The sequence below is a fragment of the Bos taurus genome, chromosome 8 (assembly GCF_002263795.3).
Source record: "Bos taurus isolate L1 Dominette 01449 registration number 42190680 breed Hereford chromosome 8, ARS-UCD2.0, whole genome shotgun sequence".
Classification (NCBI taxonomy): domain Eukaryota; kingdom Metazoa; phylum Chordata; class Mammalia; order Artiodactyla; family Bovidae; genus Bos; species Bos taurus.
This window is the reverse complement of record NC_037335.1, coordinates 105,659,169-105,682,969: the sequence shown is the minus strand read 5'-3', so window position 1 is coordinate 105,682,969 and position 23,801 is coordinate 105,659,169. Positions and strand designations below refer to the sequence as shown.

The 23,801-nt window shown below is 45.5% G+C and overlaps 1 protein-coding gene across 4 annotated transcripts in view; it reads left to right on the top strand.

Annotated features, from left to right (window-relative positions):
• Nucleotides 1–23,801, top strand: part of ASTN2 (astrotactin 2) — a 1,047,916-nt gene that overhangs the window by 1,007,609 nt on the left and 16,506 nt on the right. For all 4 annotated transcript variants that reach the window (XM_024996359.2, XM_024996356.2, XM_024996355.2 and 1 more), the window contains 2 exons: nt 20,657–20,757; nt 22,518–22,701. In XM_024996359.2, the coding sequence (XP_024852127.1) occupies nt 20,657–20,757; nt 22,518–22,701 (285 nt within the window). The remainder of the gene's footprint in view (nt 1–20,656; nt 20,758–22,517; nt 22,702–23,801) is intronic.

Genomic DNA, 23,801 nt, shown 5'->3' with positions numbered 1-23,801 from the left:
GACACTTAGAGGAAAAAGTGATTAGTCCCACCTGAACAGGTGTGGGTCTTTCCCAGAGCCTGGAAAAGTGGTCCTGAGCCAGGTAGAGAGCGATCTGACCCAAGGTACACGACCAGGCAGCAGTTGTACAGTTGGGGTAGTCCTCCTTCTGGGACAAGAGCCCACTACAGTCCTATTAATGATGATGGATGTCTCCCCAGCCCCTGCTTGAGCATGTAGAAATGCCTCAGATATGGCTTAATCAGTAAAGAATCTACCTAAAATTCGGGAGACCCAGGGTTCAATTCCTGGGTCAGGAAGATCCCCTAGAGAAGGAAATGGCAACCCACTCCAGTATTCTTGCCTGGAGAATCCCATGGACAGAGGAGCCTGGCAGGCTACAGTCCATGGGGTCGCAAGAGTCGGACATGACTTGGTGACTAAACCACCACCACTACGTTAAGCATTCAATTCAACAACATTGGCATGTTTAATCTTCACAATAACTTTCTACAAGATATCGCAGAAGGGTATGGTGAGAATCTGAACTCTTGGATACAAGTAACAGGAACTCAAATCAAAATTGCTTATAGACAAAAAATGGAACTTACTCACTTCCATCCACTGGGAAGTTCAACGGGTATGCTAACTGTAGCTGCAAAGACATCCAGGAGTTCAGGTGAAGTGACATGATATCTGCACCTATGCCCCAGCCTCTGTGTGTTGGCTGCATTCTCAGGTGGGCTTTCCTTATGCAGGGACCGAGATGGGCCCCAGCAGCTACAGGCTTTGATGGTTCTTCAAGCCTGTGATGTCAGAGAAAGAGAGACATATCCCTTTCCTACCAATTCTATCAGCCCCCGGGAACAAATTCTAGTTGCCATGTTTGGGAAATGTCAGCACTTCTATTGTGGGAGGTAAGGATGTGAATTGGAGAAGGCAATGGCCACCCACTCCAGTACTCTTGCCTGGAAAGTCCCATGGACAGAGGAGCCTGGGAGGCTGCAGTCCATGGGGACACGAAGAGTCGGACATGACTGAGCAACTTCACGTTCACTTTTCACTTTCATGCATTGGAGAAGGCAATGGCCACCCACTCCAGTGTGCTTGCCTGGAGAATCCCAGGGATGGCGGAGCCTGGTGGGCTGCCGTCTATGGAGTGGCACAGAGTCAGACACGACTGAAGTGACTTAGCAGTAGCAGCAGGGACGTGAAATGGATAGTCCCACCCAAGTCATAATAAGAGATGGAGAAATTGTTAAGTGGATACAGTCACTGTGCTTCCAGGAAAAAAAAAAAATAGAAAAAGGAATAAGAAAGACTGGGTAAAGGAAGCAAATGAAACTGAAAACAACAACCGCTGTCCTTAGAGTTTTATCATCCCCATTATACAGATGAGAAAACAGAAGCTCACAATGGCAAAGCACATAGGGCAGAGTCTATAACTAGGTCTTCCTTTTTTTTTAAATTGGGGTATATGGACCTCGAAACTATCACACAGAGAGAAGTTATAAAGAGGAATGACTGTGTCTTTCTGATGCCAGGACACTGGGTCCTTCCTGCCTCTTGCTGCTGAGTGTTCTGTCTGAGGAAGGCAAACAGTACTTAGGTACAGCAACCAAACGAGGCCAGGCCAGGAGCGTCCCCAGAGAACGGCCTGGTGTGGCTGTGAAGCAGGCGCTATAGGGAACTGCCTAGAAGCCCCAGCCTCACATCCAGGCTGCAGGAAACATCGGTTGAGCCAATGGCAGCAAGGCTCATGGTCAGAGAGTGCAGAGACGTGGAGGTACAGAGACTGGCTGAGAGACTGGAGATCAGAAGTCTCCTCGTGCCATCTTAGTCCTTGGACCAGTCCAGACCTCAGAGGTTTCTCTGTCGGACAGAACAGTTTTGTCTTCAAAGCCAAGGTGAATGCAGCACAGGAGCCCTCACCCAGCGGCTGACGGAGGGCCAGTTCTATCACCCGCCACTCCCTGCCTGGCCTTGATGCAGAAGCCCCCGCTCCACCCTCCTGGCAAACATCAAATTCTCTGAACGTAAAGTGTGGGCAGTAAAGCCTGCTTTGTCTTGCTTTCAAGGTTATTTGTGTAATAAGCTTTACAAAGTGTACATTGATAGGTGTCAGGAAGGCATGCATTTGTTTGCTTTAATCATGAAAACGGAAATGCAGAGAGTATGGAGACAGTACAGTGAGCCTCCATGTGCCCGCCACACAGGATTAATACATGTCAGGCCTCTGTCACATTTGTTTCAGAGCTCTTTTCTCCTGAAAGAAATTAAAATTAAAGATACACTTGAAGATTACTTTGCCTCCCTATCACCAGTCTTATCCTGTTTCCTCCTTCCCTCCTAAGACATAACCACTGTCCTAAATTTGTATCAGTGTAGTCTGAAGAACAGAGTGAGTTTATGGGTATTTGTTTTACTTTTTTAAAAAATGTGTGTATTTTTTAATTGGAGGACAATTGCTTTACAATATTGTGTTGGTTTTATATATCAATATGAATCAGCCACAGGTGTACGTATGCCCCGCCCTCTTGAACCTCCCTCCCACCTACCTCCCCATCCCACCCCTCTAGGTTATTTGGCTTTTTAATTTCCACCGGCATTCCTCACTTCGTATGTTAGAAAATTGAAACTGCAGCTTCCTCCAACTGACACTGTGGAGTTTTTGTTATTATTTATTATTAATATTAACTTAATTTCTGTAGCAACCATAGTCACAGAAAGTTCCACTGTGTTTTATCTCCCTTGGGAAACTTTTTTCCCCCCTCTTCTTATGTCACTACCTGAAAGAAAATAAATAAGTATCTTTAAAATGTATTCTTCTAATCTCGTGCTTACGCAAAGCCTTACGTCTCTGAGAGCTTGTCCAGCCGTGGCGAGGTCTTATCAGGGCCGGATGCCCCAACCGTGCCCAGCCAGCCTGTTCCCTTATTCTGGTGGCTCAAGGTCTCTAAGGCCGATGTGTCCAGTCGACCAAAGAGGCTTATCTTCATGGGGCAAAGGGAGCCGGATGGCGGTTGGGGCTCTGAGATATGAGATGAAGGCTGTGTAGGGTTGCCTGAGTTCACAGCAGAGATCAGAACCGCTGGCTAAAGCAAAGAGCTCCATAGTGGGGAGAGTGCAGCCATAGATACGGATTTGAATCTAGTCTTCTGCCTGCCTCATCACCGCAGGGCTCTGAGTCCCAAGTCTGCACATGGGGGAGGGAGAGGAACCTCTTTTGCGTGTTTCTTGGGGAGTCAAGGATCAGGCTTACAGCAGCCATTGCACTTGGCACTTACTTACCACCAATAATGGCTGATGGGAAGAAGTGGTGATTTGGGCCCTCCTGGCAAGCAGAGAACAGGGCATGTGGCCCAGAGAAGGGTCATCAAAGGAGTAAGAGGAGGGGGGAAAAAAATCAAAGCAGCAACAACTGCCCAGTGTAAGGGCTCTCTGGAGACCCCACCTACAGCTCAGACTAAATGGGGTAGAGACAGTGCGATCCCCATGGGGAGGGGTTCCCCGCCATCAGCGCTATTCTGACTCCTCACTGTGAATCTGCTTACCATGCCAAACATCTGTGCAGCATCTTACCTTGGATTCAAATTCTGGATTTGCTTCGAACTTCCTATGTGACCTAGGACAAGTTGGTTGCCCTCTCTGAGCCTTAGTTCAAGAAAGGGTTTAAATGAATTACTTGGTAAGATGCTATCCTGGTGCTAACAGTTGTTCAGCTTGTGAGAATGCTTTGAGTTATCTTTTGGAACCTAAGGCTGACACCAGCAAGGCTGACACTCGAGCTTGCTGGGCAGCTGAGTCCAGCTTCTCTGTAGTTTCCACCTCGGTGGGGAACCCTGAGATATCACAAGTCCAAGGCCAGGGTGCTGTCATCTTTCGCCTTTTTATTGGCCTTTGGGATTGGGTAGTTGATCTTCAAGGCATCCAGGTTTATGCCACCCACCTTTACCCTCTATTGCTTTGGCCTTCCTAACTTGGTGAAGGCAGCAGCTTGTAAATCTTGCCTAAGCCTTTGTCAACCCCTTTCACTTCTCTAGGCAGTTTTACCAGAGCTTGACTTTCTGCCCGATCTTGTTCACCACCGGCACCTGTGGACGTGTCTTATCCGTTCAGGCAGGGCTGTGAGTGCCTTGTGGATTAGGGCTAAAGTGTTGTTAATTCATGATGGGAGTGATGCCCCACTGCACTGAACACAGTTGGATGTTGTTGTTTATCAAAGTAACAGGAAGTGCAGATGAGGGGCTTTCAAAGGGACAATTCCAACTATGGATTGAGAATTTGGCTAAGAGTATCTTATCCACTCTGAGTCTCCTCTTAACAATCCTGTGAGGCAGGTGGAATTGTGTTTGTTTTGTTGACAAGAAAACTAAGGTGAAGCAGTGAAATACTTAGCCAGTGTCACATAGCCTGTAAGCAACCGAGAGGATATTTAAGCCCAGAACTTTCCATTTCCAAATCTATGCCTCTGACCTTGGCAACATACTGAGGTCCTGAAGGGTTCTGCTGCAGACTCCTACATTTACAAATAAACCAAAGTCATAACCATCAACTTGGGGCTCCATTGCAGGTCCTGCTTCCCCTTTAAGAAATTCTGGAATAGGGGTTGGGGCAAGAGGTGTTTGCTCAAATTCAAAGGTCAGAAAGCTGCATAGGTAAGAGACCCCGACCCCACATGTCTACTGTGGCCACCACTTGGAGGCAGGATGCTTCTAGACTGACACCACTGGTTTTGTTACTTTATAGAGTGTGTGTGTGTGTGTGTGTGTGTGTTTAGTTCTAATTCACAGAGCATAAATTTCATCCTTTCAAAGTATATAGTTCAGTAGATTTTAGGATATTCATAAATTGGTTCAACCACCGCAGAAACTCCAGAATATTTTAATTCTCTGAAAAAGAAACTCAATACCAATTAGTAATCGCCCCCATCGTCCCTTCTCCCAACTCTGGCAGCAACCACTGATCTCTGTCTGCAGGAATTTGCCTCTTGTGGACATTCATATAAATCGAACCACATCACATGTGGCCTTTTCAGCCTGAATTCTTTCACTTATCACAGTGTTTTCAACTTTGATACTGTAACATGAATAAGGACTTTATTCCTTTTTATGGTTGGATAATATTCAATTGTATGAATATGCCACGTTTTGTTTATCCATCGATCAGCTGATGGTTATTTGAATTGCTTTCCAATTTTTGGCTATTAAGAATAACAACACTGTGAACATTTGTGTACAAGTTTTTCTATAGACGTATGTTTTCAGTTCTCTTGGGTATTTACCTAGGAATGTAATTGCTGAGTTGGATGTTAATATTAGGTATGACTTTGAGGGAAACTGCCAAACTCCCTTCCACTATGGCTACACAATTTTACATGCTCACCATCTATATATGAGGGTTCCAATTTCTGCATCCTTGCCAATACTTCCTATTTTTGTCTTCTTTATTGTAGCCATCTTAATGGTTAAGAGGAGATGTCTCATTAGAGATTTGATTTGCATTCCCTGCATGACTGACAATGTTGAGCCTATCTCCATGACTTATTATTGACCATTTGTATATCTTCTCTGCAGAAATGTTTTTTTCAAATTCCTTTGCCCATTTTTACATCGTGCTATTTGTCTTTCTGTTATTGAGTTATAATATTTCTGTATTCCAAATATTAGATCTGTATCAGATAGAGGATTTATAAATATTTTCTCCTGTTATGTTGGTTATCTTTTCACTTTCTTGACAGCGTCCTTTAAAGCACTTTTTTTTTTTTTTTTCATTTTCGGTGAAGTCTCATTATCTCTTTCTTCCTTTGGTCATGCTTTAGGTGTCGTATCTAAGAAATCATCACCTAATCTAAGGTCATGAGGTTTTACTCCTATGTTTATTTCTAAGAGTTTTATAGTTTTTGCTTTTGCATTTAGGTCTTTGATCCCTTTTGAATTATTTTTTTATATGGTGTGAGAATGGGGTCCAGTTTCATTCACTTGCATGTGGCTATCTGATTGTTCCAAAATAATTTGCTGAAGAAATTATTATGAAAGAGATCATTATTCCCCCATTGCATTGTCTTAGTACTCTTGTTGAAACAAGTGACCATATTCATTTCTAAACTCTCAAGTGTTCTCCATGCACCTATATCTATCCTTATACTGGTGATAGACAGCCTTGATGACTGTAATTTTGTAGCAAATTTAGAAATCAGGATGTGTGAATCATTCAAGTTTGTCTTTTTTATTTTTAAAGATTATTTGGCTATTCTGGGTATTGTGTATTCCCATAGGAATTTTAGGACTAGTTTGTCAATTTTTGCCAAAAAAAAAAAAATCACCTGTGATTTTTTTATAGGGATTGTGTTGAATCTATAGATAAATTTGGAAGTAGTTTCATATTAACAATGTTAAGTCTTCCAATTCATGAACACATGGTATCTTTCCATTTATTTAGGTCTTTTTAAATTTCTTTCAGTGATGTTTTATAGTTCTCAGTGCGTAAGTCTTACACACCTTTGTTAAAACTACTCGTATCATTTTATTCTTTTTGACAATACTGTCAATGAAATTGTTTCTTAATTTTATTTTTCTGATTCTTCATTGCTAGTATATAGAATATAATTGATTTATTTTTATTAATCTTTAAACTTGCAACTTACTGAACTATTTTTTTTTTAAGATCTTTGTGTATGTATAAATTCCTTTGTTTTTGTACATACAAAATCATGTCATCTGCAAATATAGATATTTTACGTTTTTCTTTGTTGTCTGGGTGACTTTCATTTCCCTTTTTTGGCTTAATTGCCCTGTCTAGAACCTTCAGAGCAATGTTGAATAGAAATAGTGAAAGCAGCCATTCTTGTCTTGTTCCTGATCTTAAGGGGAAAGCTTTCAGTCTTTACCATTAAGTGTGATGTTAATGTTCCACAGATATCCTTTATCAGACTGGGGATGTTCCCTTCTATTCATAGTTTGTTGAGTATTTTTATCATGAAAGGGTATTGGGCTCTCTGAAAGCTCTATTCTTTGCCTATTGAGATGATTATGTAATTTTTGTCTTTTATTCTCCTAATATGATGTATGATGTTGGTTGATTTTCATATTCTGAATCAGTCATCTTTTCAAGGGATAAATCCCATTTGGTCATGACGTATCATCCTTTTTAACATATGTTACTAGGTGAGTATTTTGCTGTGTCGATATTTATAAGGAATATGGGACTGTGTAAATGTGTGTGTGTGTGTAGTTTCCTTGTGGTACCTATTTTTGGTACCAGAGTAATGCTGGCTTCATACAGTTACCTGGCAGTGTTCCCTCCACTTTTATTTTTGTTTTGGAAGAGTCTGTAAAGATTTGGTGTTAACATTTGGTAGACTTCATGAGTGGAGACATCTGGTGACCCATTGCTTCATAGGGAACGAAAGCAGGGTCCATGGGGAAGGGCGTCACCCTAGGTCATAGTGCTGATCAGGGCACAGCTGGAGAAGTCCAAGGTTCAGAGCACTGTCTCTGGTCTTCCTACTGCTATTGAAGCAGGTATTATTGTCACAGTGTAACTGTTAAGGAAACAGATTCATAGGCATAGTATGACTTAGCTGCACACCAGTGGCTGAGCTAGAGCTCTAACTAAACCTTGTGAAAAGTGGTGGTTTCATTGCTTACAACACCCTCCAGGGTGATTGCCTTTGCCTATGGGGTTGATTTTCAAAAAAGCATCATTCTCACTTTATCTCACGTGTTGTTGTTGTCGTTCAGGTGCTAAGCTGTGTCTGACTCTTTGCAACCCCATGGACGGCAGCACATCAGGCTTCCCTGTCCTTCGCTATCTCCCAGAGTTTGCTCAGACTCATGTCCATTGAGTCGGTGATGCCATCCAACCATCTCTGTTGCCTCCTCCTCCTCCTGTTCTCAATCTTTCCCAGCATCAGGGTCTTTTCCAATGTGTCGACTCTTTGCATCAGGTGGCCAAAGTATTGGATGGAAGCTTCAGCATCAGTCCTTCCAATGGATATTCAAAGTTGATTTCATTTAGGATTGACTGACTGGTTTGATCTCCTTGCTGTCCAAAGGATGCTCAAGAGTCTTCTCCAGCACCACAGTTTGAATGCCTCAGTTCTTTAGTGCTCAGCCTTCTTTATGATCCAGCTCTCAAATCTGTACATGACTGCTTGAGAAGACATAGCTTTGACTATACAGACCTTTGACAGCAAAGTGATGTCTCTGCTTTTTAACACACTGTCTAGGTTTGTCATAGCTTTTCTTCCAAGGAGCAAGCATATTTTAATTTCATGGCAGCAGTCACCATCTTCAGTGATTTTGGAGCCCAAGGAAATAAAGTCTGTCACTGTTTCTATTTTTTCCCCATCCATTCATCATGAAGTGATGGGACCAGATGCCATGATCTTAGTTTCTTGAATGTTGAGTTTTAAGCCAGCTTTTAAAAATATCATGAGTAAGCAAAATAATAATAATATGTACTGAACTAAGCACTGTTTTAGGTGTTTTGCATGTTAATTCATTCTTACAACAGTGTTGTCAGTCAGATATTATTGACTCCAGTTCACAGATACAGAAATTGAGACTCTTAGAGATACCAGGAACAAGAAACAGAGCTGTGATCTAATCCAGTCTTTCAGACTCCAAGCCCAGGGGTTGTGCGCACTCTGCACACCAGCCCTTCACACGTGGGGAAGCAGTGCTCACACATGGCGTGCAGGCTGGGCTCAGCTGGAAGTAGATAAGAACCAGCCTGCCTGTAGTGTTCCCTAACTCAGTGTCCGAGGGTGAATCCAAGTTGGTGACCTCTGCTTGGCCTCCTTTCCTCTGTAATTGGCTTTGGCAACATGCAGCCTCAAAAGGCACCACGGAAGAAAAGAAAGTCTTTCGGGTCAGATGTGGAAAGAGGTGCAATGGCAGGGTTGAAAGTGGGTGGTGGTGATCCTGTACTCACATCGCTTCCTTGTCAAAAGTCGGGAACGTGGAGTTCATCCTCCTAATAAAGTCTAACCTTCTCTGAACTGTGACTCAAGACCCAATTGGGACCAATGAATACCTAATAATTCTTTTTGGAAACAGCACTGGGCTTTGAGTTAGGAGACCTGCGCTGGAGCCTGGCTGAGCTGCTCTCTGCACAGCCTTGGGAGAGTCAATTCACATTCCCATAGTTCACTTGCCTCCTTGTAAATATGGATTTAATAATACATATCCCTTAGACAGTTGTAAAGAGAACAGAAGACAACTATATAAAAGTTCCCAGCTATGTGTCTGATACAGAGTTAGGTGCCCAAGAAGTATGTGTGGAATCTCCAAGGTGCTTTCACATTCATGATGACTACTTGATCTCACAGCATCCCTGTGGAGTTTTCAATAGGTACCTGAGGAAGAGAGAAGTCAAATCATGGAGCCAAAGCCCATAGCTTGCTGACAAGGTTAAACCTACAAATCATGTCCTCTGTCTCTCAAATCAACATATTCCCAAGTTATAGCTTTCCTGCAAAAAATTTTTATAACTGAAGTCATTTAAAAAATTATTATTTTTATCTGAGATTCAGAGAGGCCATACAGCATGCAATAAAGATATAAGAGAAAAGGCCACACATTTGCTTGAAAGAGCCCAGGAATACAAGTTGAAGTGGAATTGGGCATTCCATGCATAATTCATTCCTTGACTTGGAACCATAAATTTAACCTGTGTCTGCTGTACCCTAAAGCAACCTATTAAAAGATGAACATCCTCCAACTAAGAGCTATAGTCAGTCCAACTGTGTGTTATCATGTCCACTCCCTGAAAAAAGAGAAGTCAGAAAAGAGTGGGGGAGAAGGGGTAGGGATAGAAAAGAAAAAGGAGGAGAAGGGAAGTAACTGTTGCTAAAGTCAAGTGCCAACTAGAATTCTTCTCTCGAGGGGTCAGCTTATGCTTGGTAGGTGAGTGAGTGAGTTTAGACAAACCATTTGCATAGTCCTTGGGTATCACAACCCATTGGCAGAGCCACACTATTCAGGCTTTCTGGGTGGAGAAGTTTAAGATTTTCATCATGTTTTGGTAGGAGAAAGTGAGATTCTTACAGGCAGTTGGCATCCCCTGTAGGTGGTAGCTGACAGGGGATCCAGGTGGCCCTTGAATGCATTCCCAAGGCTTGGTCCACTATTTAAAGTCGGGAGAAGGGACACACCTGAAGGAAACGTAGGGGCGAGAATGACTTAGTATCTAAGTTCTGTAGCACTGCATCCCTTTTCTTGTTCACGTAACCATCTCCCTACTCTCCTGGGAGCTCTTTGAAAGCACGGACCACACTGTCCTTCTGTATGAGCGGTTCCTCTCCTGCTTAGCACCTTGTGGGGCATCCATCAGGAGTTCCGCCAGCAGCAGGCACACACAGAGAGGAGCTCATCCCCCAGTCAGGTACTGGAGATGCACTCAACGTGCTTTAGTGGTGAATCAGTTTATATTTACTTCATTTTGAATGTCAGTACATGCATCATGCATTTCTGATTCTGCAACTCTTGGCACTCTGGGTGTTCGGGTAATGCTCATAACCCAGTGAATTTGGGGGGTCTTGGCAGGCAGAGCAGTGCATGATTCTAGATTGCTGTTGCCTCTGCCTGAGCTTGGGCCCACACTGGTTTCCAGACTTGGCCTTCCCCCAGAGCTCTCTCTGCCGGCTTCCAGCCTCCCCTGATTCTTTACCTGTTAGCTCACGCAGCTGGAGGGGTTGAAGGGAAGGCAAGTCGGGGGTGCTAGTATTGGAGTCCAACTGCAGACCGCCTAACCTTTGTCCCAAGCAGGGCTTCCCAGCCACAGCTCAGATTGGGTTGTTTTGAAAGTGGACACCAGGGCTAGAGTCCTTAATACCGTGACAGTCTCTCTGTGCCCGGCACTGGAACTAAATATTTATGTTGGCAGAAAGCGTAGGTTGTCCGCCTGAGTTAGGAGATAAGAAGGCTGGGTGTTGGCGTTGGGGAGTAGGTGCGCTGCCTGCAGGGTCGCACAGCCCCTGGCTGATCATCTTCAAGTCCTGCTTTGATGCACCTGGACTAAACGAGAGTAGAGACATTGTGCCCCGTGGCCGACACCCAGCCGGGGGAAACTTTGGACATCTGAATTCCGGCAGTCAGTCCACACCATCTTTCCCAATGCCCTCATTTCACGGGCTGGGAAACTGAGGGTGGGGCATGGTTCAAGGTTACACTGTACATTCAAGGGGACGAAACTAGAGTCTGGATCTTCAGCAGCCTATTGTAGCCTTAGGCCTGGGGTCAGAATAGCTGTGTAACCTGGGACAGGTCGCTTGAACTCATTGTGCCTACCTGCAAAATGAGAATGACTTCTAACTCTGGGATTACATGAAATCATGGAAGCAAATGATTTTAATGTTAAATACTGCCAAAACTCTAATTTGGGGATCAGTAATCTTTTCTCTAGAGGTCCAGATAGTAAATATTTTAGGCTCCATGGACTATATGGTCTCTGATGCAATGACTCAGTCCTATCACTTTAGTGTGAAAGCATCTATAGAAAACAGATTATAAGGAAACCAGAGTAGCTATGTTCCATTAAAACTGTTATTTACAAAAACAGGCAGCAGACCAGATTTGTCCTGTAGTGTGCTGACACCTACTCTAGATGCTTGGAAATTGTTCTAGTTACTACTGATAACATAACAAATGACCCCAGAAGGTAGTGACTTCAAACCACCATGTGATTATACTAATGGATTCTGTGGGTTAGGCATTCAGAGCACAGAAGACAGTGGTCTTTGTTCCATGAAGTCTGGAGCCTTAGCTGCAACGGTTCAAAAGTCGGAGGTGACTCCACTACTTGAAGGTTCCTTTACTTTCTTTCTGGAAATTAGACTGGAATGACCTGAACACCATGACTTAGCCTATCTGAGGGGTCTGGCTTTATAGCACCAGGGTAGTTGGACGTTTCGCATGAGAGGCTCGGGACGCCAAGTGAGAATGTTCCAGTAAGCAAGGTAGACATTGCATAGCCTTTTATGACCCAGATGAACAGTGTCCTTTCTGCCGTGCTCTGTGAGTGAAACCATGCATGAACCTGGCACATTCAAGGTGAGTGGACATGCTCCTCTACCTCTCAGTGGGATCGATAGCAAAGGATTAGGGTTGGGGGAGCTCATTTTAAAACCGTTATAGAAGAGATTCATAATTTAAGCACACATACGTTGAATAATGGTGAATGCTGATTATGTAGCACTTACTCTGTGCCAGGCACCATTTCGAGTTCTTTATTCCTCCACCATCCCTTTGAAGGAGGTAATGTCATCATCCACAGTTTAAAGACAAGAACTCCCAAGAACAGAGAGGTTAACTAACTTGCCCAAAGTTATAAAGATAGTGGGTTATAGAACCAGCATTTTGGACTCAGGTAGTCAACTCCAAAGCCTGTTCGAATCAGAACCCATTCTGCCTCTTTGTGATTATCAAAATGAGAATGCTCTTTCTACTCTTTAAGCAGAACTACGTTAAGAGGAGGAAGGTGGGCATGTGGGTTCAAGGGAGGGAGGGACAAATACTTACCTGTGGCTGATTCATGTTGATGTACGGCAGAAGTCATCACAGCATTGTAAAGTAATTATCCTCTAATTAAAAAAAAAAAAAAAAAAAAAGCGATTAAGATCCTGAGTCTTCCAACTGTCCAGTGTCTAGCAGGTCTTCCTATCAGCAACCAGTTATGATCATTATAGCACACCCACTCTGGGTTCAGACTGTCCTGAGCACCATGGGTAGGCCAAGGAAAGAAGCATGATGCTCAGTTTCGTTCATAAGAAGCCTAGAATATGAGTGGGAGAGATTGAATTCTGGTTTAATTCTCACAGCCCTGTGAGATGGAATCTTGATCACATTTTACCTATGAGGAAACCAAGGCCCAAGGGTTCAGTTGTTCCCATCCAGTAGCTGATGGAGTTCAGACTCAAGCCCGGATCCTGACATGCAAGTCCATGCTGTTCACCATAGACTCCAATGGAAAAAGATCTGGAAAGGATCACACCAGCTCTTTCAGAAGCAAACATGCTCAGTCCCTGGAAGATCAAGTCCAGCCCATATCCCTTGGCGCTGATCTTGGTTTAGTTCCCTCCTTGCAGAGATGCTTAAATATATGGCTCAGATGGTAAAGAATCGACCCCCTTTCCACGGGGTCACAAAGAGTTGGACATGACTGAAAGATTAACGCTTGCAGAGAAGAGAGACTGAGCCCCAGAAAAGGGCCTTTGGGTGTCCCTGGAAATCTGACTGCCCAGACCTCGAGCTGGAGCTGGGACTCAGGGTTTGTTCCACCACCCCTGCCTTCCACATTGTGCTAGGAACGCCAGGGAGGGGAGTGATGGCGGATGATGGTGGCTTGGGAGGGAGGCGGTGGGGTGAACTTACGGGAAGTTGTTTGCCAAAGCTGTGTGGGGGAAGGAGGATTTTACAAGACCAGGGCCTCTGGCCTGGAAACATCTGTTTCCCTTCAAATCAGCGAGGAGACTCTTGCCTCCCCAGAATGCCTAAATCACGCAGCGGCTGGGGAAGGGCAGGCGTTGGCTTGGAGACTTCAAACGCATTTTCTCGTCCTCTCGGGGACGCAGTTCTGACGTGGACCTCTGAGCCCCTGTCCCTGCTCTTACCCCCGTCAGATCTGTGAGAAGCTCTCACTGCCAATTAAAGTCTCAGTTTCATTCTCTCACCCCTGCTGTGAGGGGGTCCCGGGGTCTCGGATGGGCCCGACAACAGCTTCCTCTCCACATACCCTCCCCTGGTCTCCACTAGGAGAGCTTACTCTGGGTGTAGTGGGAGGGTGTCAGAGCCTTGGGCAGTGGCTTAATAATAATGTAACAGTAATATTGATGACGATACCCACAGCTCGCTCTCTTTGACTGCTAACATGCCAGGCCTCATGGTGAGCAATTCAACAATGACCCCATTTAGTGGGTTTTAATATTGATTCCTATTTTCCAGGTGAGTTAACTGAGGCAAGGCCTCACATAAATAAGAAATGGAGAGCTAGGACTTAAAACCGAATTGCCTGATTCCAAAGCCGTGCTTTGGGGCACTCTGTTATTCTGTCTCCTTTAATGGCCTTTTAATCTATTCACATTTGCTCATTTTGACAGATGGGGAAACTTGATTTCTAGACAGTGGAGTCAGTACGGGTGCCTTATAGTTGATGGAGCCACTCGCTCAGTCAGTCACTCGTTTAACAGTGTCTGCTGAGCACCTTGCGGCTCAGGTGTCTGGTCACCAGGCGGAGCATCAGGCAGAGAGATGGGCAAAGCCCTGTTCTGGTTCTGAAGACACTCACACACTCATGCAGGCGAGGGAGAACTGTCTGGGCACCAGCCCAGTCATGCCCCATGGGCCACGACCTGGCACTATGCAGGGAGGGTGGGTGGAGGAGGTGAGGGCTGCCTGATGCTCCAAGGACAAGGTGGAGGAGGTTAAGTGGAGAAGAAGGCAGGGGGCCCGATGAAGGGTGCGGTGTGTGCAAAGACAGAGAGATGAGGCCCGTTAGCAGTGGGATGTGGTTCCACTGTGAAACAGGTAGGCAGTGGAGACCAGTCAACAAGGCTGGATCTGTGGCCAGAGTTTGAGACTCAGTGATAGAGTCCCAAACAGGTAGTGTCAAAGGGAGGGACATCAAGGAGTCACACTGGGGCCCGTGGTAAGGAGTTTGTGCCTTGTCCTGAAGGTGGTAAAGAAACATTGAAAAAGACTCTGCATTTGAGTAGTCAATCCCAAGGTACGTCCCCACTCATTGAAATACCGATACACTGAAACCGGATTGATCTGAGATCTCACAACCCATAGTCTCTGGGACATGAACTCAAGTTTTCAACCACCTTGGCCAGTGTTCTTTCCTCTAAAACAAAGTCAGAGGAAGAGTAGCAAGGATTTGAGCCTGGGGTTCCAGGCTCCTAAATAGCCCATCCCACTTGATCCTTGGAGCCACCTCTTCTGTGATTATCCCAGAGGGGCAGCTGGGCCCCAGTCAGTCAACTGTGCGAAAAGCAAGGTGGCGTGGAGAAGGAGCACTAGAGGAGGGGTCAGGAAAGCCAGGGCCTTTATTCTGAACTGATTGGCAACAGGTCCTTGGGCGAGTCTGTATCCTCTCCAGGCCGTGGTTCCCCCACCTGTAAAATGAGGTTGTAGAGCTTGGTGATGGCTCGGGAGTTCTCCTCCTCTGTCACCCCCTTCTCCTCCTGCCCTCAATGAATTTCAGTTTGAGTAAACTCTGGGAGATAGTGAAGGACAGGGAAGGCTGGCGTGCTGCAGTTCATAGGGTCACAAAGAGTCAGACATGACCGAACAACAGCAGGCCCTCTAGTTCACATTATCAGTGGGTCTCAGCCCACCTGCACAGGTAAAGATGAAAGAACCGAGCCGAGGTTGCCAGCAGCTCCCTGAACCCGGAGGAACACAGGCTCTGACTGTGTCCCCTCCTGGTGTGTCTGTCTTGCCCTTTCCACTCTGCCTTGTGGGTGTGCATGTGTGTATCTGTTTCTCAGTCTCTCTCCCTTCTCATTCTCTCCTCCTTCCCCACATCAGGGGCTGTCACTTTCTTCCCCTCCAGGGCTGCCTGGTCCCCTAACAGCTTTCAGATGTGGCTCTGGAACAGTTCTACAATTACAGCTGAGACAGACAGAGAGTGCATGGCCTTGTGACTTCTGACCCAGGCCCGTGAAGCTAACATCTTCCTCTTTCTCCGCCGCTCCACCCCCACTGGCAGGGTGGCCCAAAGACTCCTCCATCCTGAGACCTCTACTGACACGTTGGGTCACTCTACTAACACAAACAGAAACTACCTTTTAGGGAACGAAGATTAAACCAGGCCGGCCACAATCATTAACATCATTGACTCTGGATCCTGAACTTGTGAGATACAGTTAATTTCACCCTGTTTTACAGATGCAGAGACTGAGGCTCAGAGACAGGGAAGTGACTTCCCAAGAATACTTAGCTGGCAATTGGGGAAGCAAGATTCTACCCAGGTTTTATCATTTGAAAACCTAAGACTACTTCTTTCCCAGCATGCTGTTATTCATGCTGCTTGGCTAAGCAGAGAGGTAACACCGTACTCTCTTGATGGAGGAAATATATTACAGGAATACCTTGGAAACATAAGTTGCTGACGGAAAAGCATTGTTTAAATTTTTTTCCAGCTCCTCATATTTGGAGATTCATTCACATGTTTTATTAACTACAGCCTTCCATGTTCCCCTCAGATAAAATGTCTCTCTTTCTCTTCTACTCCAAGAAAGTACTCTTACCCAAATAAGTGCTCTTTATATGACCTTTATAAAAGTCTGCAACTTACAAGCCACTCTGTGTAATCCTTGAGACTGCCACACACTGTCTGTACAGTTATCCCCATTTTGTTGATGCAGAAACGGAAATTCAGCAATGAGATGTGGTACGTTCAAGTTCATTCATTTACTCACATAGTTAAAAGCGCCTTTCATGATCCTAGTACTGTGTTCAGTGCCAGGATGTCGCTCTACCCAAGCTGCAGGCCAGGGTTTGGTGTCTGCCTCTGCCACTTTCTAGATGCCGCGTATGTAGTAAGTGCTTACGCCATGGCATCAAATGTGGTCCTTACCGCTCTCCTTTGCCCCTTGCTTATTCTCACATCCCCGAGTTTCACTATGATCTTGCTTCCAGCCCTTCTGCAAGGCTCCTTAGTCAGAACTCACCTCGTTAAGCACTTGTACTTCACATTCATCCACATTGACCTAGGAAGTAGACAGCAGCCTCCCCACCCCAGACACATGATGCAGGGAGGTGACCTAAGCACAGAGGGGTAAGTGACTAGTCCCCTGTCACAGAGCAAGGGAATAGAATGGAAAATGAACCCACGCCTGGCCATCTCCAAGACCAGACTTCCTCCTCCGTCACTTTCTGCTTCCCTTGACTGAGACAATAACTGGATATAGTAAGGGCTAGAACAGAGCTCTGCTCACAGTGCTGAGATGTAACAGGTGGAGAGAGATGATGCCCACATATCACAGTGCTGTTGTTCTCATGACGAAGGCTGAAGCCAAAAGACCCAGAAAGCATATGGATAGTTGGGCTTCTGTCTGAAGATGGGGCCAAAATATCCCATATTTAGGTCTCTAAAGTCACATATATGAAGTTTAGACCCACACTTGTTAGCACTCCAAGTTAGCTGATGCAAGATAAAAGGTGAAATTAGATTTGACAATATAGTATGACTCATTTGAAAAGACCCTGATGTTGGGAAGGATTGAGGGCAGGAGGAGAAGGGGATGACAGAGAAGGAGATGGGTGGGTGGCATCACCAACTCACTGGACGTGAGTTTGGGTAAATTCCGGGAGTTGGTGATGGACAGGGAGGCCTGGCATGCTGCAGTTCATGGGGTTGCAAAGAGTCAGACACGACTGAGCAACTGAACTGAACTGAACTGAAGAACATCATCTTTGAATTCAGACAGGCCTCACTGCTGCTTAGTTAATATGTAAAAATAGATCAATTACTTGACCTCTTTGGAACCAACATCCTTATCGATTAAAATGCAAGCAATCCCACCCGAGTGATACATTTAAAGATTAACTGGAATATGCATGTAGAGGACAGGCACTGATGAGCACGCACTAGACGGCAGTCACGCCTCACATGATGTTCAGGCGCTGAACGAGGGTTCCGGCACTTGGCCCAGCAATTCTGCAAGGAGGAACTTGTTTCCTTTATTTTACATTTGAGACATAGGCTCAGAGAGGATAATCAACTAGCCCAAGGTCACACATCTAGTGAACCTCAGACCTGAGGTTTGCGTAGATGGTGATCGGGCTACAAGGCTGCGTCAGGGCTCTGGGTGACCTGTTCCCTGCTGGACCCATCCCCTCAGTCGCCATGGCAGCAGCCTGGTAGGACGTTAGTGCTGACCTTCCTCCAGGGCTAGGAGGTGTCTCCACGGGTCTGTCATGGACCTAGTGGCAGTGACTCGTAGCAGCAAAGAATGTGGAGCATGTATGGTTCTGAGCCTTGCTGTCAGCTCCGCTCGTGGCATCTTAAACACAGACCATCACAACGGACTGACGGATCCCCACGTGCACCAAGGCTTCCTAGAAAACTGAGGACAATGTTGTTGTACTATCTGAATTACAGTGAAACTCAGAATCAATGTCAAGGAATAAATTAGACACACGTTCTCGGGATGGCATGAGTACCTCTCACTGCTCTTCAAAAGAAAAAATGGGTTATTGTTAAGAAGGAGATTTTAACGCACAAAGAAGACAAGCAGTCTTTTCTCCAGAAAGATATTGGCTTCTGCTTACTGTGCCCCTTGTACCAAGAAGTTCTGATGCATAGTGCCTTTTACAAAAACCACCTTTGGGTTATAAAGCCATGAGGTGTTAAAGCTGAGAGGGGCTGTGAGAGTCCCAAGTCCTGACCATCTGAGCCTGCCGTGTGGACCCACAGCAGCAAAGCAGAGCTGAGAGTACAGAGCATCCGGCTTTCAGAGGGAGACAAAGCAGGGAACAGGTCCTGGTTCCTTCATTGTCTGACTCTGATTTTGGACCAATTGCCTAACTTTTTCATCTTCAGTTTCCTCTTCTGAAAGATGAAGATAATGTGGGTGATTATTTTCTCGGGTTTTCATAAGATTAGAAAAACACGTGGAATGGCACTGTTTCAACATAGTTGGAATTTGGCAAGTGTGCCTAGTGGAATTGTATTTTCACAGAGGTGACATCCACAGACCTTTAGCAGAAGACAGTAGCTGATAGTGGATCAACGCATGGGCTCTGGACTCAGACACACCTCGACTCAATTTCCAGTCCCAGTAATTACTATGGTTCTGGGCAAGTTGCTTTCTCTCCCTGAGCCTTGTGTATAACATAAAGAGAATAATAGTAGCTATCTTTTAGGATCATCTGGGGAAATTAATTACAGTAATACAGATGAAACTGCGTGGGTCAGTGCTTGACACATGTTAAGAACTTTGCACATAGTTAATTTGGAGAACCAAGTCATATATATTAGCTGCCTAATATGTGCAGTCAATCAGGGCTCACCATTCTGTAACTTGGCAATTGTAGTGTTACGTCCATTGGTGGGACTAGAGCCTGCCTGCCAGTGCAGGAGGCCTAAAAGATGTGGGTTCAGTCCCTGGGTCGGGAAGATGCCCTGGAGGAGGCCGTGGCAACCCACTCTAGTATTCTTGCCTGGAGAATCCCATGGACAGAGGAGCCTGGTGGACTATAGTCCTTGGGGTCACAGAGTCAGACATGACTGAAGCGACTTAGCACACCCACAGCACGAGGCAAGTTGAGGTTTTGGAGAAGGAGGAAAGGAAAGCAGAGCCCTGGAGTGTAGTTTCTTGTGCTTGACCCAGGGAGCCCCTGGTCCCACTCCACACTCCTGCTCCTACCCGTGAAGGCTGCCGAAGGAGGGTGGCATAGCAAAGATAGGGCACTCAGACGCTTAGCCCTTCTCACTTCTGTTCAGATTGTCACTGGCCTCCGAGGATGATCTCTTCTTGAAAGTTTATTCACTCTTTTGGCTTTATTTAATTTCAGATCTTGGAGATCTGGAGGTGTGAAGCATCAGAGAGCCTTCCCAAAATAGGCCAGAGGCCTGTGTCTCCTCTGGGACTGGACCCCACTCCACCATGTTTGTGGTTTACCAGTTCTCTCCCTCTAATACCACACAGACTGCCTGCCCCACCCTCCTCATACATCATGGACCTGCAAGTGCCAACACTGAAAGTTGGGGACATGCCTTGTACCTGGACTAACTCCCAGACTTCCTATCATGGCCCACTCGGTCCCCGTCATCTCTCTTTGCTACGGCCACACCAGCTCTCTACTCCTTCAACAGTCTGGATCATTCTCTCCTCAAGAACTGTGCACTTACTGGTCTTTCTGCCTGGAATACTCTTCCCCCAGGTCTTCCTCCCATAAGCTAGTTCCTTCTCATTTTCAGGTCCCAATTCAAACCTCTCAACAAGAAGGCCTTTCAGGACACACCTGTCTAAAGCACCCACACCTGCCTTCACTTCAGGCTTTACTGCATGATCCTGTTATATTCTTTCTCATATGCACCATTGTCTAAGTTTTCACTTATGTTTTGTTTAGCTTTATGCAAGCAAGGACCTTGACTCTCTTGCTCATCTTTGTAATCTTAGCTCCTAAAGTAATTCTGACACATAGTTAATGCTCAGCTGCTGCTGCTGCTGCTGCTAAGTCGCTTCAGTCGTGTCCGACTCTGTGCGACCCCATAGACGGCAGCCCATCAGGCTCCCCCGTCCCTGGGATTCTCCAGACAAGAACACTGGAGTGGGTTGCCATTTCCTTCTCCAATGCATGAAAGTGAAAAGTGAAAGTGAAAGTGATGTCGTGTCCGACTCTTAGCGACCCCATGGACTGCAGCCCACCAGGCTCCTCCATCCATGGGATTTTCCAGGCAAGAGTACTGGAGTAGGGTGCCATTTTCTTCTCTAGTAAATGAAGAGATTAGGTGCAAAATGCCCAGCAGTCAGTTGGTTTCTCATACACACTTAGTGACTATCTTTTTTTTCTTTCCAGATCATTTCTCCTGCAGTCTAATCATCCCCGAGTTCTTTCAACCATCACTCCTGTGCTATGATTTTTGTGTTCCTCCTTGCAGCTTCCAGGGCCTTTTGCTCTGAAGTCACAGCCTCGTGCTCTCTTTTCTTGTTGTACCACAGGTTCACTCTCTACGCGGTGGATACACGAGGGAGGCACTCCGAGCTCAGCACAGTGACCCTGAGGACCGCCTGTCCACTGGTGGATGACAACAAGGCGGAAGGTAGGTGACCCCCCACCCCGCCCCATTTTCTTCACTTCCAGAGTCCTTCCCATATTTTCAGTCTCTAAATTCTGCACCCACCAGTCACCATCCACCACTCCTTTTCTGCCTCCACACACACACACATACTGGCACAGGGAGAAGAAAGGCAAAGGACTGGAGGAAGAACGTGGAGCTAAATGAATCAAAGCCATGAAGGAAATTGAGATTGGCTGGCAATATCTTTGCCAGTGTACAGACTTGCTCCTCTTTTATAGAATGTGTTCTGGCTTTGAGGAAAGGAATGGTGGAGAGTCAGAACCGTGTGACTGTGTTCTGCCCCTTGGCCTAGGCTTTTAGAAACCAGTCCCTTTCTTCCACTTCAGTGTGCCCTAGAGCTGGCAAGTAGGTGGCACGTGGAGGACCACTAGACTTTGCTGCACCTGTGGCAGACATCATTAGCTGATCATGGCCGATATCGTTAGCTGATCATGGCAGACATCATTAGCTGATCACAGCACACCTTCCCATCTAGCCCAGGGGTGGCCTCAGAATTCTCAGCAAAGAGCTGCAGTCAGTAACTATCCATCAGAATCAGCATGCATGTTTCTGGTCTATGAAGTTGTAAACATTAGACAAAACACCTGAAAAAAAAAATAACCAATAAATTAGATCCACCATATACTTAGTTCTTAGACCACATGTAGATACAATTTCTACAAAGATGTGATGGTAGCTCATGAATCCTGATGGTGCTTCAGTTCAAGGTGAGCAAGTATTTTCTAAGAGCCCTGGTAAAAGCAGTGTAGAACAGATGTGCTCTCCATCTTTCAGGAGTTTTCATTCTAGGGGGGCAGAGAGAGACATTTCTTCAGATGGCTCAGTCATAAGCTTGATGATCAGGCTGTGTATCAGATAAGAAAAGACACTGAGATATTGAGTCTTATTAAAAGAGGGGATTTGAGATGGATTCCTGGTAATTTTTTTATATTATTATTTTAAAAGGACACATGAACATGTTTTTTTTTTTTTTTTTTTTTAGAGAACAATAAAAATCAGAGTAGAAAGCCCTAAAAAGTAAATGATCCTCCCATCCTGAACCCAGGTCCCTCAAGTTCTCCTGAAGGCAGTTGTTGTTAAGCAGTGACATGGGGGCATACATAAATTTTGTTCAAAGTCTTAAAAGATGAAAGAATGTGGCTTCTGTTCAAGAGAGCAGCCCATAATGAATTTTAGTTACATCAGTTAGCAGGAATAACGGAAACAGTAGCAATTGCCATGAATGGCAAGCAAAAGAGTCTAGATTTTTCTTTGAAAGATTTTTGAATGAAGAGTTGTTAGACCTGATCACAGAAATATGTTGGAAACATTGCAGAGAGGAGGTAGAAGTAGACCACTGAGATGAGCTCAAGACACTTACCGGAAGCCTCTGCACTTGTTTGGAATTTTCTGCTAAGTCCTAGGCACAGACTTTATGTTAACGAGCGCAATCGTAAGCGCTAACTTTGTGCCGACCCCGTGTCAAGTGCTTTATATCCACCTTTTAATTTAGTCCTCCCAATGCCCCTCCTGTGTGTGGATTATTATCTCCAACGGTAGACAAGAAAATGGAATACAACTGGTCAATGATATATTCAGGATGGAATTAAGGTTTATTTGCCCCAAAGACCACACAGGTGAACTCCTGCTTGAATACGCCTTCCTAGTTGTGAGGTATGCCTCCATCCTCCCCTTTTCCTCCCGTCCCGTGATCTGTGCCTGCACTTCCTCCTCTCCCCCAGAGATAGCTGACAAGATCTACAACCTGTATAATGGGTACACGAGCGGCAAGGAGCAGCAGGCCGCCTACAACACGCTGATGGAAGTCTCTGCCTCCATGCTGTTCCGCGTCCAGCACCACTACAACTCACACTATGAGAAGTTCGGCGATTTTGTCTGGAGGAGCGAGGACGAGCTGGGGCCCAGGTAGGTGGGTGCGTAAGTGTGAGCGGAGCAGTAGATGCTCCCTGTTCCCATTTGACTTTATTGGAGCCTTTTCTCCATAGGCTGATAATGGGCTTTAGGAAATAAAGAAGGGAGGCAGTCACTCAAGTCATGTCAGGACTCAAGGTGGGAAGCGGGTAAGGAGAATGAAAGAATCTGGGAATTTTAGCTTCTTGGACTTCTGGAATGCTAGATAAGAGAGAGACTTCAGCGCTCTTTCAGTCAGTCCCCTTACCTTCCACTTTCAGTTTTAGAAATGGGAAACGTAGCCTCCTTGAGGACATATGTCCTAACCAACGTCATAGAAGAGCAGTGGCAGGGTCATGGACCCTAATCTAGGGCTTTTCCTTCTCTTTCATAAGAAATCCGAGTTGTCTTTTTTTTTTTTTTTCTGGAATAAAGTCCACTAGTGACCATGACTAAATGCATTCACAAATTCAACATGTATTAAGGCGCGATTTTTTTTTTTTTTTTGTCACCGGCAGTGACTATGCCAGCCACAGTGACAGGTGCTATAGAGGAGTCACCCATAACTGACACACAGTCAGTATCCTCTGAAGCTTCCCGAAGTAGCTCTGCAGTGGGGGCTGTGTTTCACATCCTGCACCCAGCAGTGATATCCACTCATTCATTCCACACAGATCAAGAGCCCCCTTCTTAGGTTGGTTGTTGGTTATGCACTGTTAAAAAGGCAGAAGCAGTCCCTACCTACGTGTAGCTCACTGTTCCACATAATTAAGCAGTTGCAAAGAATAGGAAAAACCAATATAGTATAGTAATGCATATATGTGAGAGTTGGACTGTGAAGAAGGCTGAGCGCCAAAGAATTGATGCTTTTGAACTGTGGTGTTGGAAAAGACTCCTGAGAGTCCCTTGGACTGCAAGGAGATCCAACAAGTCCATCCTAAAGGAGATCAGTCCTGGGTGTTCTTTGGAAGGAAGGATGCTAAAGCTGAAACTCCAGTACTTTGGCCACCTCAGGCGAAGAGCTGACTCATTGGAAAAGACTCTGATGCTGGGAGGGATTGGGGGCAGGAGGAGAAGGGAACGACAGGATGAGGTGGCTGGATGGCATCACTGAC